Raw genomic sequence first — 18,910 nt, 5'->3', positions numbered from 1 at the left:
ATTTGAGGTTCCCTCTTTCTTCCCTCCCTCCCTTCCTGATGTGTTTTGCTTGCTAGCATTAAATACGACTCTTTCTAATTTTTTTTCTTCAACCTGTATACATATCATGAGAATTTAAACTACTTTTTAATTTCATCTTTGTTTATCTGACATTGTTGCAATTCAGCAAGCCACTGGTCCCTCCCTATTTATATATTGATACCTTCTGCTGAGGAAAGGCATGGTTGACTTTGTTGTTGTTGCTGTTCTCCTTTTTGTGCACTCTGCGGCTGAAAACTGATTCGATGTAAATAAGTATACATACAGTTGCTTACCAGAGCAGTTACCTGTAATGATCCAACCCTCAGAGATAAGTTCAAAACTCTCACTGAAATCAGTTTCAAAAATCTTAGCAGCAGCTTCAGGAACACATCACCAGCTGCTGTTTCCCCAGAACCCAGGAACTAAATATGGACTCCCTGAATGAGAATGAGAGTTTGGCAATTAACAGGATGAGGCTTTTCTTTCCACACTGGTGGGAAAAACTGTGTGTCTTCCACAAATGCTTACATTTTGTATGGGTAATGAAGCCACTTGCAGAGAGCTGTAAGTATTCTAGAGTTGTAAAAATTCGATCATTTTTATCATGGGTTCTAAAAACACTTTGGTGTCTAATTTTAAATACTTAAATTTGAAAAACGTTGGCTGTCATGTCTTCACTTCTGTTGTGGGAAGAAATTCATTAGCATTTGCCAAGTGCTTTTACTGAATGTTTGAATGGCAGTAATACAAAAATGCAAAACTTTATTATCCATGCAAAATTATCTTCACAGCATGTGCATCCACCACTGGTTTAGCTTTACTTCGTGTCCAGGTACTGCAGAAAATACACTGTGGCACTATTACTAAGTAATACCAGTAGCCTTTCTTCTGCTAGCCATACTGAAGCCCCAAAACAAAATTCAGCAGTTTCACTGTTGTTCATGAGAGCCAGCTGACCTTGCCACATGGCTTAAATCTCAGAGTGCTTTCCTGGAGTATATAGCTGCCTAATTGTATTCCCCCTCCCTCCCTCAACATTTCTTATTGGATCTCAGATCTAACTTGATTTCTTGAAATCTTAAATACCCAATTCCTCCACACCATGCTTGGAAAGCCTGTGTGTTGCAAGGCATCTACACATATGAAGTGAAGTTCAATAGGAGATCCACCTCATGAGCTTTTAGCAGAATTTTCCTGTGTGTGCGGCTATGACAAGGATTAAATCAGCCTAGAACATGTCTAGCTAGAAAAATTGAAGTAGCTACTAAACTGTTCCATTTTTTCTGAAATAGACATGCTAGGCAATAAATGCATAGCAAAGATGAACACTCCAAAAGGATTCACAAGTAAATGTCTCATCTTTATCATCCTTCTTTCCCCCACATTAAACACATACCAAACAGTAGAACCACCACCCTGAATTACCTGCAATATGAAGAAATTACTAACAGTCCAGAATTGGTATTCTGCTGTAAGAAAGATAATTATTTTCACTTTTAAAAGTTAAGATTTTAAGAACGTGACTTTTCATATTTAAGCATGAAAGGTTTCCAGATGCATGCAGGACATTTAGAGGAAATGACTGACACTGAAACCACCAAGCAGTTCTTCAGAAGATACTCAGCTAATGAAGTACTCCAATCAGAGAGTAGATATCTTAGTCTGCTTGTTTAGGTTTGAGACACAAAGAAAAAAAAATCATTCTGATACTACCTTGTGGGAAACTCTAATGCTGTAATGACTAACCTGTGCTCAGCTGTACTCTTGATTCATTTTCAGAATAACAAAGCAAAACCAGGAAAGTAAAAAATATTAAAACAGAGTGGCCAAAAAGATAAAAGCCACTATCCACCCTTTCCTGGTAATGTTTTGGTTTTTGTTGACATATTTTTATGACAGGCAATTGTAATTTGGGTATAAATTAATTCTATCATCCTTCTTTTCTTTTTTTGCCAGGTAATGAAATTTGTAACTCTTCCACAAGTGAGCAGTATGTCACCTTACAGTACTTGATAACAAAAACAGTTAAAACTGCTGCTTCAGTTTAGCATTAAAAATAATGTCCCAAAAGAATTTTTAAAGTTAAAGAGTTATTGTCATACATTTTTGTAATCTCTTTCTCTTGTATCTACTTCTTAGAATAAAGGAAGTTTAAACTTAGGAAATGCTTGCAAACAAAAACAGGAAGGAACTGTAACTTCTCTAACCAAAAGTGTCCACAAGACAGTTAGACAGTACTTCATGCTCTCTCTGAAAGAAATTGTGTGAAAATAAAAATGCATTTCTACTCTGATGGTCCATTTTCAGACATTTCAAAGGACAGGGGATTCATGTTGCTCACTGACTGTATGGTCTATTTCACTGGTTCCTTTAATTATGCAATACAAAATTCTCATCTTTTCTACAGGCTCCTGGTGTGCCAACCATCACAGAACAATCCTCAAAGAAATTCTGTAGTAGTTTCATCACATTTCTTAGCTCATTGCCCATGTTCAGTCTTCCATATTTCACCAAGCAACCCCTATCTAGCATCTGATCAGGGACTGCACAGGCAGGACCGGGCTCTCCAAACACCACGCTCGACCCCATACTTTCCTTTCACAAAAGAGAATCTAAAATTCTGTAAGTGACCTGGTATATTAATTACTCTAGTCCCATTCTCAGTACAACAAACTACAAAATTCAATTAATACAAGACATATATTTGACTCCAGGAATGGAGAAGATGAGAAATCCATGTTTTCAATTAGTCAGCTGTTGTTTGGTGGGAAGGGGTGGGATGGAGCAATGGTTCCAGATGCTGCACTGCCCTCACAACAAGGAGCTCATGTGTGTAAGAAACAGAAAATTTGTGTCTTAGCTCTATTTCAGAACAGAAGAAGAAATCACAAAACAAGGTGAAAATGTATCTATGGCTTTACTGAATCCTCTTCTAAATACAACATGTCCATTTTATAAGATAAAGCAATAAGGTCCAGGGTTTTTTTGTATAAATATGTGCAAAATAATATTTTAAAGTTTTTAAAAAATAAATTAGTGTTCTGTTTTCTTTTTGTTGTCCTTCCTTATCTTTTTGCTCTTTCCAGCTTGTCTAGATGATTCTTCCTGAAATTAAAAACATGCATTGCAAAATTTAAAAAATATTCTTGTAAACCACAAGTATTATCCCAAGGTTACCCATAAGAATTATTTTTAATTGAACAGTATTCATAATTCACAGAGATTTATGAAAATTCGGACATGTTTATCCAATCACACAGGTTGTATTACTTTTATTCTGGCTTCATCTAACAATGGAAAGTCCCACAAGTTCACATGCAAATGCCTCCATTCTGGAGGGATGAGACATACCGTTGATGGTACATAGTCGTACTCTACAAGTACATTTCTTGCACAATTGTTTATATGCTTGAAACGATCTGGTCCCAAGAGAATACCTCCATACCATCGGGACACCACAACTAACACATTGTGCACGTTCAAAATCTGTGAATAATAGAAAGCAATAAAAGTTGTTATCTTTTAGTTGAACCTGGTTTACTGCTGACACCAATTTGAAAGATAGAAATGGTCTACTATCTTTTATTTTAAAAATTACTGAGTTACATTTCTTATTCTTTGGTATGATCAATTATTACTCTGTCACTAAGCTGATTGTCTATCCACATTTTTGGAAGTGGTGGTGGATGAGGCTAAAAACAGCCAGGCCACAGGCATTACAAATATGGATACATAAAATGCCTCAAGCTAGTGCTGTTAATATCTGCATGTTAACAACCATTAATCATCTCTGTTGAGGAGAAAAAAACAGATATCTGACTAATTTGAACAATACTTTCAGAAGAGTCGATCATTGTTTGTGAAAACAGAAATATTCCTAAAATTTTAAAATGAAAAGGACTAGGGCCATGTTCTGTGACAGGAATTTTCTACTCTGCATTTATGTATTTGCCATAAAGTATATGTATAACAACTCCTGGCAGTAAACAGGATGGTGCTAATCCAAAATGCAGTTTCTTGTAACCAGAAAGTGCTATTTTGAAATGCTGGTCTGATCTGAAACAAGATTAATTTCTATTAAAAAAACAAAAAACAAAAAACAACAACAACAAAAAACCCAAAACAACAACAACCAACCCTGTAAATTCAGCAACAATAAATGTTTTAAATTACCTAATTTTCATACCCATATGTCATAAGAGCTCAAAACAAAAAAAACTACAAGATCCATGAACATCCAGAAATCAGCCCTTTTAAACTACTTTAATATTTTCCTATGGCTGAAAATTGAACTTTTCTTATCCTTATCTTACTATTCTTCCAGAACAGAAATAATCCCAGTAACTAGGATTACAGATGGAGAATAATGATCCCCATAATTTACACACATTCACATTTGAAAGTGACATTCACGTCATGTTCTAAAGTGGATTTTTATGGAATATTAAGAGCCTAGATAACTTTTAAAAGTGTGTACTAACATGCTGACATAAAGCTGATAATCTCAAAACAAACTGAGGAAACTGCCAAATTGTATCTTTACATTATTTTCATAACAATAATCTCTTCACACTTAGGACATATACTTGCATATATTACATAACCTAAATTTGTTTATTTATTTAACCTTCTCTTGGTTTGAGTTATTTTAGAAGTTTGAAAAAGTTCAAAATTAAAAATGTCAAATGTTTCCATCAACTATATTTTTTTTCAGAAAATAAAAAAGGAAACATGGGTGGGGGAAGAAAAGTTTCCAGGAATAAGAGTGCAACACATTAAGCAAAAGAATATTCAAACAAGAGAAGGACAGGAGAATAAAACTCCTGTTGTGAAGGGAACATCAATCTAAAAGAAAAATAAATATTTTGTCTGCTCACACAGCTAAGTGACTTGAGGCACAGCATTAAGATGCACACAGCTGTCTCATGTAGTTGTGCTACTTTAATTATGGTTTTACTAGGGCTAGCATAATGAACCAAAATTTATCAATCTCAACTCACTCACATTTAGTAGCACCTTTGCCAAATCTTATTTCAAAACTTGGAGACTAAAATATATGTGAATATGAGGGCTATGGACCCAGAACAGAAAACAGCACAACAAAACAGACTAAATTATCAAAACAACTTAGCTCCTTCACTCCTTTTGTATTTGAAGTTCTACTCTGCCAGTTCATATATTGGTGTCTGTTTATTATGCCTACTCAAGGGAACCACATGAAACGTTGTGCACAGGTCAGCTGTTATATTGTGACAGTCAGCTTCTCCCAGTATTCATTTTCTGTGTACCTTACACCACACAGGAAGCACAGTATTTAAAACTTAGTTATCTTTTAACCCATTCAAACTATTACTGCCACCTATGAAACATCACTTGTTTCTATGATCCAAGACTTGAAAGAACTACAGTCTGTGTTTCTCCTTTCACCTTGAGAAAGCAATCATCTGGCTGGCTGCTAGCAGAGCAAAAACCAAAACAGTCTTCTACAAGCTTTTTACATTGTAGTGATTTTTAAAATCAATATAAATTCAAGATTTCCAAAAGCCAAAGATTAATTTCTACAACCTGCATAAGATGGAGAAGACGTCCACCTGCTGCTGTCTCTCCATCATCTTCACAATCCTGCAGGAACGTCTGCTTATCTTCACAGTATATTCTATAAAAGAAAAAAAGAAACCAAAAAATAGATTAAAAAATCAACTTATTAATTTTCAATGAATATTTCTACATGATTAATAAAGTCTCACATCTTTCATACACATGTGCGTCAATTCCAATTCTCTCTTACACATATTTACATGAAAACAGGATGAGGCATAGGGTAAACCACAAGTGTTTATCTGTACAGTAGAACAAGTCTTGAGAAGCTTTTATACAGACTTTAGCTATTTCTGGTAAACTCCAGTCATTACCAGTTTAAAGTTCCTAAACAGAAAAATACCCAGGTTTTTAGCCTAATAATTGCATCTAGCTGAAACCAACTCTACCAGATACAGATTCAAATAATGGTATACCCTTAGAAGAAAAACTTGGACAAAAATATTATTAATAATTAATTAAGTCTGTATTTCAGCAGCAACATGAAACTGTGACTGAAATTTGCCCTTGGATTCTCCATGTCATCTCCCTCCTCAGACAGCACTACAGTAAACTTTTGGGTGTATTGTTTCATAAAGAAGACAGGTGCCCAGGCCTAATTTTCCGTAAGTCATGCTCAGAGGTCTACTAACCAGTAAGTTGGTTTGTTACCAACTTACTTCCCAACTTCTGAACTTAATTACAGGTGACACAATGAGAAAGACGCTTCTAGTACTAGATGACAAAGAGGAAGCAGTATGTGCCTGTTTCTTTTTATTTTTAAAGCGGATTTGGGTAATATGAGTGAAGGAAGCCGGATCATCATCTGTGAGAACAGACAGAAACACCCTCTTTACAGAAACTTTTTACTTAGGTAGAAGCTGTTACTTTTTGGTAAAATAAGCTTTCACTTGCTCTCATTTCATGTTTTCTTAGGATCACAGCAGGATGGGCATAAGTGGATAAGCATCTGTGCATGCTTTTTTTAGATGTCTGGTTCCTACACTTCCTCCCTTTTATTGTCACTTACATTCCTCAGAAAACCTACACTGGTTGGAAAAAACCTACATTGGACTGAGACCAATTCATTTCACATAAACTATGTCCACAAAAGTTGCCAGAGGCAGGTGACTGCCAAACTCATTTTTACCTGTTTCTCATAATCCCTGAAGTTTCTTGTATTTCAGCTGAAACTTCTTATGCCAGATGTCTGCATCGGGCTTTCTGATTCGACTCTTATTTCAACTGAACATTTTCAGCTATTTCTAAATATAAGGTTGGGGGGAGAAAGAAGTTACTTCACCCAAATAAAAACACATTTAGTTCAGGATGATGTAGCATTTCCATGCTCACACATACTACAAAAGTATACCAACACATGTTCAAATCCACTTTTTTTTCTATTCCTAATGCTGCTTTGCTATCCTATTTCCTACAGTATGTTCTACTTTCTTGACCTCAAATTCAAAGCAACACCTGAAACACCAACCATACAAATAAGAAACCTACTGCCTAAAGCAAGAAATTTCTTTTAATAGGAAGGAATTTCTTTCTCATGTCCTGCACTCATTTGTGAAAGAACACTAAAAAGAAAAAGGAAAATCACTATTTGTATCTCACCTGTATGCATATATGTTGTGGGTAGCACTTGCAATTTTCTTGTTCTCATATAATTTTTCAAGAACTCTTTTAACCTATAAAAAACAACAGAAAAAAACCTTCCTTTTATAACAGGGCTTTCATACATCCCTCTGAATATCACTGCTAAACAAACATCTCTCTAATACTACAATGAAACAATTTTATGTTTTGACATAAAATGTTCGGTAACCCAAGAAGCAGCTTCTCAGTATTCCCACACTTGTTTTAAACAATTTTCCTGGGATACTGAAAACAGCTTGTCCCTTGAATTTCTACATTGTGTACATTCATATTATTGCTCAAGATGTAGAAGTGTCAAATTGCTTTATTAAACAAGAGACGTAAGATCCAGAAAATATTTTTAGTCAGTATTCAGTATCAACTGCACCTGCTTACTTTTTTTAACAATAAAGTTAAGCTGGAAAAGAACACAACATACATATTCCCACTACACACTGCTTTTACTTATTTCACAAAAATATGATGTTTAGAAAGCCCTACTACATTCCAAGTTTTTCCTTTTCCCTCAAACATGTTTTTTTTTCAGTTTCCACTTCACAGAAAGAAAGTAAAAACAAAAAACATCCTATTAGGAGTCTGAAAGTGTCAGTATTTCCCAGAAAACAGATATTCCCATCATGTGTATGATCTCTTTGCTCTTAAAAAGTACCAAATTCAAAGCATCTACCAATATCAGCTCATCATATGTTTCTAAGTAAACAAGCTGGCAATTGTTCAACCCTTTCCAATGGTCTAGCAAAAAGAAGAGCTTTTGGTTAAGACATCATTTTAGTGCATAATACAAAACATTTACTGAAGTTGAGAAAGCTTGGGAAAACATGCCTGGCAAGTAAACTGCCTTCCATACAAAAACAAATGTCTCAGAGGAGTAATCAACAGACATATTTAATATCTGCCCTAGCTATACTGTGCTATTTCCAATTTTTCTTGAAGAAATCCAACTGACAAAAATCACCTCAAATAAAAGATATCTCAATGAAAAAATCCTGTTATTAATGGAGAATATTGCTTCAGACATTTATCTTCTCCTTACTTTAAACACTGAAGGAAGATAACTTGTATTAGTTCATACACTTTCATAAACATGGACAGTATGTTAAAACAATAAGTTTCAATCCAGGCACTTAAAGGACAATTCATATTAAATGATCATCACCTTTGACATTACTTATTTCCCAGCTACCTGGTTCCTGGAAACGTACTTCAAAGATTAATTTTTGTGCTACAGCTGTATCTTCTTTAAGTGAGTCTTTAAGATAGATATATATATATATATATATAAAAAATAAATGAATTCTGTTACTTTAGAAAGGGAAGAAATGGGAATCATTGGCTTAAAGTATTCTTTTTCATTTTAAAATACTCTCACCCTTTTATCATGATTTGTGAGTAAGATTGTTCTACATACACAAAGCCCCACATGAATGTACAGAGTATGTGAACTTGAAAGGTCAAAATGCTCCACAGAAGGGATGCTGGTATTTAGAGACCAATTCTTATGTCCATATTGGGCAAATTATTGAAAGGGAAGAAAAAACAAAACAAAACAAAACACAGATGGCTTCAAACATTGCAGCTTTTGTATAGAGAAATCAGCCTAAAAACACTGTCAACCTGTCACTGTTTATTCATAGCCACTGAGTATGTAGTCGACCTAGCTTATATGGAACTTCAATAAGCACTTGACAAGATCCCTTACCAAAAACTCTTTCAAAAAACCCTAAAATTGCATAAAAAGAAAGAGAAAAATCCTCTCAAGATTTAACTCTGAGTTAATAAAAGAAAAGAACAGTAGTTTCCCCACTAAAAAGGGATGATCAAAGGAGGCTGATGGTAACAGATGGAAAGTAATGTACAAAAGAAGCTCCAAAGCCCTCTCAATTAGGTCATGATAAAGATTTACTTATGCACAATCTAAGTTTGTTTTTCAACAAAATTCCTTTCTGAAGGAGGGAAAACATATATAAATCCATTTTATGTGTTAGCTTTTCCAGCTAAAACATGATAGACTCAGTAACTTCCAAACATCTTATGATAAACTTGATAACATCCAGAAATCAAATTACAGTGTTCTTATTCTCTTCCATCTAATGTCCATAGTGGTAAAGAATAGAAGGAATAGAAGTAAAAGTGAGAAACCAATGACTACTCAGACAGTACTAGCACAGAAAGATGCACAGACAGACCAACACATCTGGCAAATCCCAAATATTCCAGTAATACTTTGCCAAACTCAAAATACAGGCAAAAAGAGAAGAACTGATCTCTACTAACTTGTCTGGTTGTCACCACTGGAGCCAAATGTGCCTGGAAAGTGCTCCTTCGATCTGTGATTGGGTTTCCATGATGTATGGGGGGCAGTTCTTCATCTATGGGTTACAAACAAGGAAGCATTTCTTTTCTTTTAAGAGGACAGAAACAATGCATGGGGCTACAAAAGTAAAGAATGTCTCAACTTTAAGAAAAGGGACTTATTAAAGTGAAGCGCAGAGAATTATGCACAAACCAATCAAAAATATATTGCATTTTTTAATCACTGTTTTAAAATGTTATTGTAATTCTATTGTCACTAATTTTATTCTAAAGCTGAGTAGAAAACCAGAATCTTCAGGTCTCATTTAAATTATTTCAACAGTATTAACAAGAGTGTGTTCTTTACCTTCCTGATTTTCAGATGTCATGTAATTTAACATTTTAGTTTGATCCTCCTGAGTGGGCTGATAGTCCAGGAGAAAACCATCTCCATCATCTTCATCAACTTCTTCAGTGGTTTTCTTAATATCTGGTTCTATTAAGACACAAGTAGTAGAATTTATTACACATTTTTTGCAGGACAAGCAAAACAAAATTTCAAACTCTTCTTCTCAAAAGTCTCTTCTTCTCAGTTCCATACAGTTTGACATGAAAAATAATTAAATGCAGAATAGCAACATTAATTACAACAAAACCCAAAAGTACTCAGCCCAGTATTAAGTTAAAAATTCCTGAGAACTAAAAATAAAATACTCATACTACGGGATCCTTCAATAAGACCTTGTGTTTCAATACTAAGTAACAGTATTTCTAAGAAAAAAAGGACAATAATGTTTACTATTTCCATTAAACATTCAAAATGCTACCTTTAATCTGAATTTAGGGATCAAATTAAGCTGATGTTTCACAAGAACTCCAGGCATTTATTGGTCATTTGGGGCAAAATGTAGAGCTGTTGCTCAGTGCTACTTCATTAGAGTATAAAATTATTAGATAAAAAATTATTTGATTTGAAGCATCTCTCTCAACATGCTTCATGTATTCTGGGATTCCAAAATTCCCATTTTCCTTCATTCACAGAACATCCAAAAAGTAACAGTCAATAACAAAGGAGGAAATATACAGGGTTCTGACATCTGTATTTAGAGCCAAATTAATATATCACAGTTTCATTCCTGTTTAGAGGGCTTATGACACAGTTTTTATAATATATGTATTTTCCATTAAAAAAAAACAGAGGGGTAATAAAGCATGTTCAAAAATGGAAGCCATAAGGTTGTGGCCAAAATACCCAAACTTCCAATACTGTCAGTAAAATTTTCACTTCTCAGTGTCCACTTTTAGTCACATCAATGAAGAATGACTTTCCCAACATCTGTGATGCAGCAACAAAATGTGCAGTTTATCAAAAAACTAATACTAGACCTTACTATGAAACCACACCGAAAATGAAATTTTTTTTTCTCCAGACTTTTATTTCTCATAGGACAAAGGTAACACCCCTGACTGAGAAAAATAGTTCTGTTTCCTTTTGCCACTGTGCATGCACACATCACTCACACATTTCAGAGCAGTTTAGCATTTTAATGCACAAAACCTCCCATCATTTTTTAAAACAACTGTGAATTTACACAAACTCTGTAAGAATAACAGCAGAAGAATCACTGCACCTCTACTGATGATGTACTTCTCATCCCAATACAGTAAAGTAAATGGAAGGACAGAAAAGTAAAATTATGGAACACTTGCTCATTTGTATGCATAGTCCACTGAAGTTTATCTTCTCTTGAATCCCAATCCTGCAACAGTGCACTCAACACCAGAAATTAATTACTGGTATGAATAATCCTTTGCAGAATGGAGGGCAAAACATAATGTACCTGTGGGCAGCACTGTCTTTTCAAACAAATAATTTCATTCCTGAGAGAACTGTGGACCTTGTTCCAGTTCAGGGGCCACCCCTACCTTCTTTTCCCTACCGCTTTTTAAAAAAGGACACTGTCACTGTAAAACAGCAACCCCTGACACAGGAGTCTGTGCTCTGATATTTAGATCTAATACAAAAGTGGGCATAAACTAACTTGTACTGAAATCTTACTTTGCAGTAGAAGAAGAAGGAAAATAAAAGCCCCATGTATTTCTAAAGTACCTGGATCTGAAGACTGTGCTTTTTCTACCAGAACTTCTCGTATCTTCTCCACCCACAAATACAGTATACTTTCACCAAGGTTCTGTCTGGAAGTAAAAGGCCATGGTAAATGAAGAATCACATTTGCAAATTTCACTTGGACAGTACCTAAAATAACATACAGATTTCAGACACACAGAAATTGAACAGAAGCTAGTGAGATAAAGAGCTTAAGCAGGCTTGTGTAAAGTTCTGTCTCAGCAGCTCACTGGGTGAAAAACTTATCAGTGGACTGTGATAGTAGGTCGGTGGAGCATTGGAATGAAACATTTCAGTCTGGGTAACAGGCAGTGCTATGGGACAGGAGATAAAGATTTAGGCCTAGGAGGCTTCACTCAGCGGGCACAGGTGTGTATTGAGGTACTGAGGGAGGATGGGATGAACATATTTTATATACATGTTAGGAGTTAATAAATGCTTCCTTTATGTGCAGCAGGACCCAAACAACTCAAAACACATTTCAAATTGTTAAAATGGTTATGAACTGTGCATGTTTATCTAAGAAACAAAACTAAAGATTTAGGGCTGTAGATATCTCATGGCTTCTGATTAATTTTATTCTTACTGCCACCATCTGGGCACCAGATAAGTAACAGCATTACATATTTAAACCCTGTATAATGTATACAGCACTACTGCTGGAAACAATCAAATTCAAATAAGCATACATATTTTAAGAAAAAATATTCAAGCAAAAATAAGGATTTTATGAACTTGTCGCTCTCACTTCAAAATCCAGACTGACTCCAGAACAACATCCTAATTTCATACAGCTTATTGTACAGAAGCACCGCTTTAACATCTGAAGACAATTTTTTTAGTTATGGAGAGAGACTAGAAGAAGAATAAAATTTCCCCATTTTACAAAAGTAAACAGCAATTTGTCCAACTATCATCCAATTACAGTTTCTGAATAATTGTAAATTACTTTGTGTCTCCTAAAACAGACTTGTGATCTATAAATATCCATTTTTTCCACAGCAACTGACAGTATAGTTCATGTTGGTTTAGACTGCAGAACTACACAACTTAGATCCCTAGGGACTAGAAACCTGGTCAACACAATGTAAATGATGCAGAGTATCTCTGCTCATCTGACAATTATTTAGACATTGAACAGATAAAAGGTTTTCACAAATACTGTGCACATCAGTGATTACTCCAGGTTTTCAAACTGATTAAAATGATCTAAAGTACATATATGGCCTAAAGTACAAACACATTCACTTCCTGCTGAACAAACAGAAGTGAGAGCAGACCAGCAAGGACTCTGACCAGCAGCTGCTATAGAGAGAAGGGAGCTGAACCAGCACAATTTGACAGCCTACAGGACTGCACAGGGGGAACAAAAAGAGAACCAGCAGCTCTACCTGTGATAGAGACTCCATCAAATCCTTTGAGTCTGGACAGCATTAAGGAGAAGCATTAAGGACAACCTCTGTCCTTTTTGCTCCACTGAACTACTGTGGTGAATATGATCACACAGAACTTTCCACTTAAAATCCTTGTGCATTTTTAACACTTCAAATTAAATTTAACTTGCTTAAATGATCTGTTGCTTAATTAACTAAGAAACCCAGTTAATAAAAATAAAAAACTCTTATGCAAGCTAAGTGGTCTCTTCCTTATGGCATTAAAATAACATTTCTTATGCAAGATGCTCAGATTTCACTGTCTGGGGCATGATTGTGCTTTCTTATGTTTTTATTTCATTTATTTTATATAATCTCTAGGATCTAAAAGACATAAATAAACCATATAAAATTACTACATTTTCCACCCCACTTTCACAGCAATTCAAAATCATGTAATTTGAGTATTTCTAAATGCTGTTGATTCTCATGCATCCATTATGCCCTGTATTATGTGTTAGCTGCACACTGTGATAATAAACAGTCCACGATGTTCCAGATTCCAGTTAAGAGATTCTGCATGTGTTTATTTTAAAACCTTCATATCTCTTAGCTTTTAAGAAAAACTGGTATGCCCCTTAGGCTCTCAGACAACCAAATGTTTTCACATCCTGTGTTTTAACATTCAAGTGCTGAACAGATAGAAACTGAAAATACATTGTCTCCTTTTACTATATTCCACCATCTCAAACTTACAAATATATTTCTTCCAAGCTATTTGCTAGTTCTGTATAATCTTGTCCTCGAAGCCAAGGGGCACTAGAATGAAAAGAAATGCAATGAAAATTGTGCTATATGCTGCTTCCAACATTCCCAAATAAATGTGATGAACACCTTGAAAATATAACTTTGCCAACCATCAAGATTCCAGCTGCAAACATCTTGGAAAAAGCAGGATAAAGAATAGAATATCCTTGCTGGAAACATCCTCCACTGCTGGTTTACTTTAATTCAAGGAGTATTTTAACTAAACTTCCACTTACAGGTAAACAATTCACAGTGGCAATTCATCAAACACAAATGATGCAAGAAAACATCACCTACTTTAGTTGATAAATAGGTGGCTCTGCAGTTGGATATCCTGGTGGCAAAATCACCTGAAAGAAATTCAGGATATGTATTCATTGCACTACCCTCAGCTAGATGAGCTTTACTGAAGGACTCTGATGTCAAGCACCAAGACTACAATTAGTGTTACAAATTAAGAAAGCAGTTGGGTATGTTGTTACAGAATTACAAGAAACACTTAATATCTGCATTTAAAACTCCAATAGTCATAATGCATACAATTATATTTTATGGGGCAATTTATAAGGATGCAAAATAAAGTACAGAAAAAAACTGAAAGAAGCTGCACACGTGGTTACTGGACTTAAAAAAGTGGTACCACATTTCCCTAAGTAGATACTTCCATGTTTCTTACATGTAAGTAAACTTATTGCTTTCAGTTCTGAAAACATAAAGTAAGGAATTGGATCAATTAAGTTGATCCAAATTTCCTTTTGTGTCAACACTTTCCAGAAAGCAAGTCTAGATGCAACTGCAGTAGATTCACTGAGGCACAAAGTCCTCAGTGTAAAAGTATTTCAGAAATTAGTCTTTGGTGAAATACACTGAAATGCTTTGGTTAGGTGTGGAATTAGGTTATGCAGTTACTGAATATATCACAAGCACATCAGTGTGTTACACGAAGAATCACTGAAAAGTCTTATCACAGACTCCAATCCAAAAGCTTCCTAATCATCTGAGTAGATAATAAACCTTATTTAAAGGGTTTCACCTGCATCAGTCTAACTGCAAAATTCATGCTAAACTTCTTACCACCACTATACCTGCAAACAGAGGGTCCATTTTGGTTGATCCAGGCAGTCACTAATCTTAATGCAATAGATTTTTTCATCTTCATCAACAACACACCAATCATCACCATAGATCGATGAAAGGGCTTCAATTTCATCAATCTAAAAAAAAAATGAAAAAAAGTAAAACTAAATACCTCCCCCATAAAACCCACATAACTTTGTGTGCCAAACATATTTTCATCTTTTAAAAGTCTTTCTCTTCTACAACTCATTGACAGATGTGAAAAGATTCACTGCACAGGAAGGCCTTAAGTATTGGGGATCCAGTCCTGATTCACAGGACTTCAGGTGCACCAGGGGAGGTTTAAGTTGGACATCTGGAAGAATTTCTTCACAGAAGGGGCAATTAGACATTAGAATGGGCTGCCCAGGGAGGCAGTGGAGTCACTGTGCCCGGAGGTGTTTAAGGAATGACTGGATGTGGCACTCAGCGCCCTGCTCTGGCTGACACAGCGGTGTTTGGTCACAGGTTGGACTCGATGATCTCAGAGGTATTTTCCAACCTAACTGACCCTGTGATTTTGTAAGTAACCTTTGCTCAGTTCACACGCATACAACAGCTTTTGAATTTCTCTGGATAATCATGTAATCTCAGCAGCGACAAGGCGAGCAAAGTGACAGGGAGCAGGTGCCAACACGTTCCCTGCAGCTCCCAGTCGGGCGCTGCTCCTGGCTGGACGGGTCGGACCCCGACAGGGGAACGACCCCGAGGGTTCAGCACTAAGCTCGTCCTGAGGAGGAGCGGATACTCAGCAAATTCCCATAAAGGAAAACCGGGGAAGTGCCCTCCACCTAGCAAAGAAACACCTGAAGTGCGGCGGTGCAGGCGCCACAGCGGGCACGGAGCCGCCCGGGGGCCGGGGCTCACCAGGAGCCCCCTGAAGTCACCGCTCTCCCCGCGGCTCCCTCCGCCGCTCACCTGCTGCTGGGCCCTTTCCGTGTCACTCGCCGCCATCGCAGCCGAGGGAAGGAGCGGGAAGAAGGGAAGGAGCGGGAGAAAGTGAAGGAGAAGCAGGGAAAAGCCCAGGGCAGCCGTGCCGTGTGCGCAGCCGTGGCAGTGACGCTGGCGGCCCTTCCTTCCGCTGCAGGGACAGCGGGAGCGGGCGGACCGTGCGCTCCTGCCTCGCGTTGCCGCGCGTGCTTTATATCCGTCTTGGAACTTTTCCCGTATTCCCTGCATCCTGTTTTTAAACAAAAGTGTGTAAGCGATTCTGTTTCACTGAGGATTTTACTGATGCAGCCGTTTTCGCCTTGCATTTATGGCACTCGGGATGCAACGATTGACATAACTACAACATTTCCTTTAAAATTATTTAAAAGATTAACAGGTGTTTCAAGCAGTTTTCGTTACCGTTCTAGAAATCCATTTCTTTTATTTAACCTCGGGAAGTTTAAGGCATCTCTTTTAGAGACGGCACTGATCAGTAAAGATCTCCTTGCGTGCAAAGCATAGGTTTCACCGTTTTTGCAGTTTTTGTAATTTATGTTTTTTTCCAGTGTGATTTTATACTGACACAGTTGGGAAGAATTCAAGGTAAACTTTGCTTTGTCGTTCTCGAAAGCTTGGAGAATTTCTACCCATTCCAGAGAACAGGATTAGGGTTCAGAATGATTGTGACAATCAGGCGAAACTGGCAAAACAAAAACTAAAACAAACTAACAACCTACAGAAAAGAAAAAAAGGAAAAAAAACCGACCCAGGATGGTACTGAGTAGGGATAAATCTAGCACTGTATTATCAACTACGTACATTCTGGATGGAGAGCTACTGGTTGCACAGCAGTTCTGCAGAAATTATTTCAGAGTTAGAGTGAATCCAAGACCATCTTTGTCTTCGGTGTCACAAACAGAGTTGGTTTAATTATTTTTGAGAAGATAATAAAAAGAATATATACCTAGTCTCAGAAATGACAAAAACGCATATTTTATCAGACAAAATCACATATTCCAGTTAATTTTAAAAGAGAGAGAGAAAGAATAAACAGACAGTGAGCTTATTGTTTAATCAATTAACTTCTGACCAAAGCATAACTGAAAGCTTTAATCCATAAAGACCTAGAAAAGATGCTGCTGCATCTGTTCATCCTAATAGTAAATTGCCTTATAAATCTAGATAGGGAACTATGACAAGACCTAAACTTTCTGACAACAATCTCTTTGTGATGCTTGTGCTTTACAAGTTGCTAGTTTTGACTTAGCTGAACAAGTGACTTTACATTACTGTACACATTTTTTATTATTAAATAACTCTAAACTGTTATTGCCACTTTTTATGAGTGTTTCTCTAAATCTAAATATAAAAGCATTGATATTAAAGACTTTAGCAATCTGCTATTGGGCCAGGAAGAAAATGTACCAGACAAGGAGGCACAGAGAATAAATCACAAAAACTGTATGGACTGTAGACATCTCTGACAGATTTCAGAGGACTCGCTAATTTCCTTTCATTGTCATTTATATTTGTGAAAAGTCTTAGTAAATAGAAATGGAGATAAATGTGGCTAATGAATCTCCAGCATGTTTAGAGATACTAAATTAATAACAGAGTAGCTGAACTGATATGGTGCACAGGACTATTTACCAGATAATTCCTGTCTTTGTCCGTCTGAAACATTCTATTGAAGTAGATATGAAATACATATCCACAACTTTCAAACAAAGGATAACAACACCGTGGAGTTTTCCAAACTATTTGGGGTATTCTAAAAGAATATAACTGAACCTCACTGTTCTTTGTGGTGATGCATCTCCCAAAATTATATTTTTCACAGCAATGCATTAATTTTGATATTTAAAATGTTTATAAAGTCTACACAAATACTGCTTTTTGAACCATAGATAGCAAAGAAAAACATTTAAAGCTCAAATCAAATCAATCAAGCCAAAGAAAACCCTGAGGTCAGGGAGCAACCCAAATTGCTACCTTGAATTCAAATTATTTGTTCTGTCTTGTCAGGGCACTGAATAATTACTCATTTCATTCTGCAACTGAATTCTAATACTAAAGCATGAAAAGCTTAAACAAGATACAAATAATATTCATTCAATCAGGAGTGAATCACAAATAAGTGAAAAACACAGAACTAAGAAATACAGAAGAATTAAAGTTTGAGTAAAATATCCATAATCCCGCTTTATTTTGCATACAACAGTTCAAACAACATGATGCATTTTCAACTCCTCTTTTACAATTAAAAAAAGGAAGATTGAGAAGAAATAAGAACAATGTGATGTCATATACTAATGATTAATCCCCTCAGTTCTGGACCCTGATTTTGGGCAGGATTTTCTTCTGTTGAGACTATTCCAGTAGTGTCTTAAGAATAGCTCAAGGAGAGCATTTTGCTATAGTTACTTACCAAAAAAACACTAATTTTTTCTCTAATGCTCCAATTCCACTCTACATTCAATAAAAATCTCATTCTGTAATAGAAATCTTAATTGGGCCATCCAATAATGAGCATTTGTCCATTTGAGAACAAAGTAGTTCAGCTGATTTCAGTTCCACAGTGATGCATTTTGCTAGATTGTGGTCTAAACTAGTGACATAAATTAGCTGTATGGTTTGTAGATACAAACTCTCCACGTGCAGCTGACTTATCATTTTGGAACTAAAACCAAATCAAACTGGTTCAGTCACAAGAAAAACAAAGTGCATTAAACAAGCCTAGTTCTTGTTCTAAAACTACATGTCTGGTAAGACTAAGGAGAAGCATATGTACAGGTGATTTAACACCTTGGTTAGAAATGTTTCTTCTCATTGAGCCACAACCCAGTTTTTGTGCTGGCTAGAGCAGGGTACAATTGCCTTCTGTAGAGCTACAGAAATCCAGAAGCTTTTCTATTAAGTAACTACTAGCAGGTTTTAGGAGCCTCCTGAGAGAAGAGGACCAGCAGAGAATTCTCACTTTTTCTCCTGCCATACCTGCATTCAG

At 36.1% G+C, this 18,910-nt stretch overlaps 1 protein-coding gene across 1 annotated transcript; it reads right to left on the bottom strand.

Annotated features, from left to right (window-relative positions):
* Window positions 1-2,921: 2,921 nt before the first annotated feature.
* On the bottom strand, window positions 2,922-16,009 carry IMPACT (impact RWD domain protein). The gene is made up of 11 exons (XM_030971674.1): window positions 15,895-16,009; window positions 14,946-15,074; window positions 14,158-14,210; window positions 13,810-13,872; window positions 11,663-11,748; window positions 9,920-10,048; window positions 9,535-9,629; window positions 7,219-7,292; window positions 5,587-5,677; window positions 3,373-3,507; window positions 2,922-3,126 (listed from the first exon to the last, which is right to left on the bottom strand). Exons 1-11 carry the CDS (start codon window positions 15,928-15,930, stop codon window positions 3,055-3,057), a joined length of 963 nt encoding a protein of 320 aa, XP_030827534.1. The 5' UTR covers window positions 15,931-16,009; the 3' UTR covers window positions 2,922-3,054.
* Window positions 16,010-18,910: the final 2,901 nt, after the last annotated feature.

This window comes from Camarhynchus parvulus, chromosome 2, assembly GCF_901933205.1.
Source record: "Camarhynchus parvulus chromosome 2, STF_HiC, whole genome shotgun sequence".
In the NCBI taxonomy this organism is placed as follows: Eukaryota; Metazoa; Chordata; class Aves; order Passeriformes; family Thraupidae; genus Camarhynchus; species Camarhynchus parvulus.
Note: the sequence above shows the minus strand (reverse complement) of the source record. Positions and strands in the feature narration are given on the sequence as shown.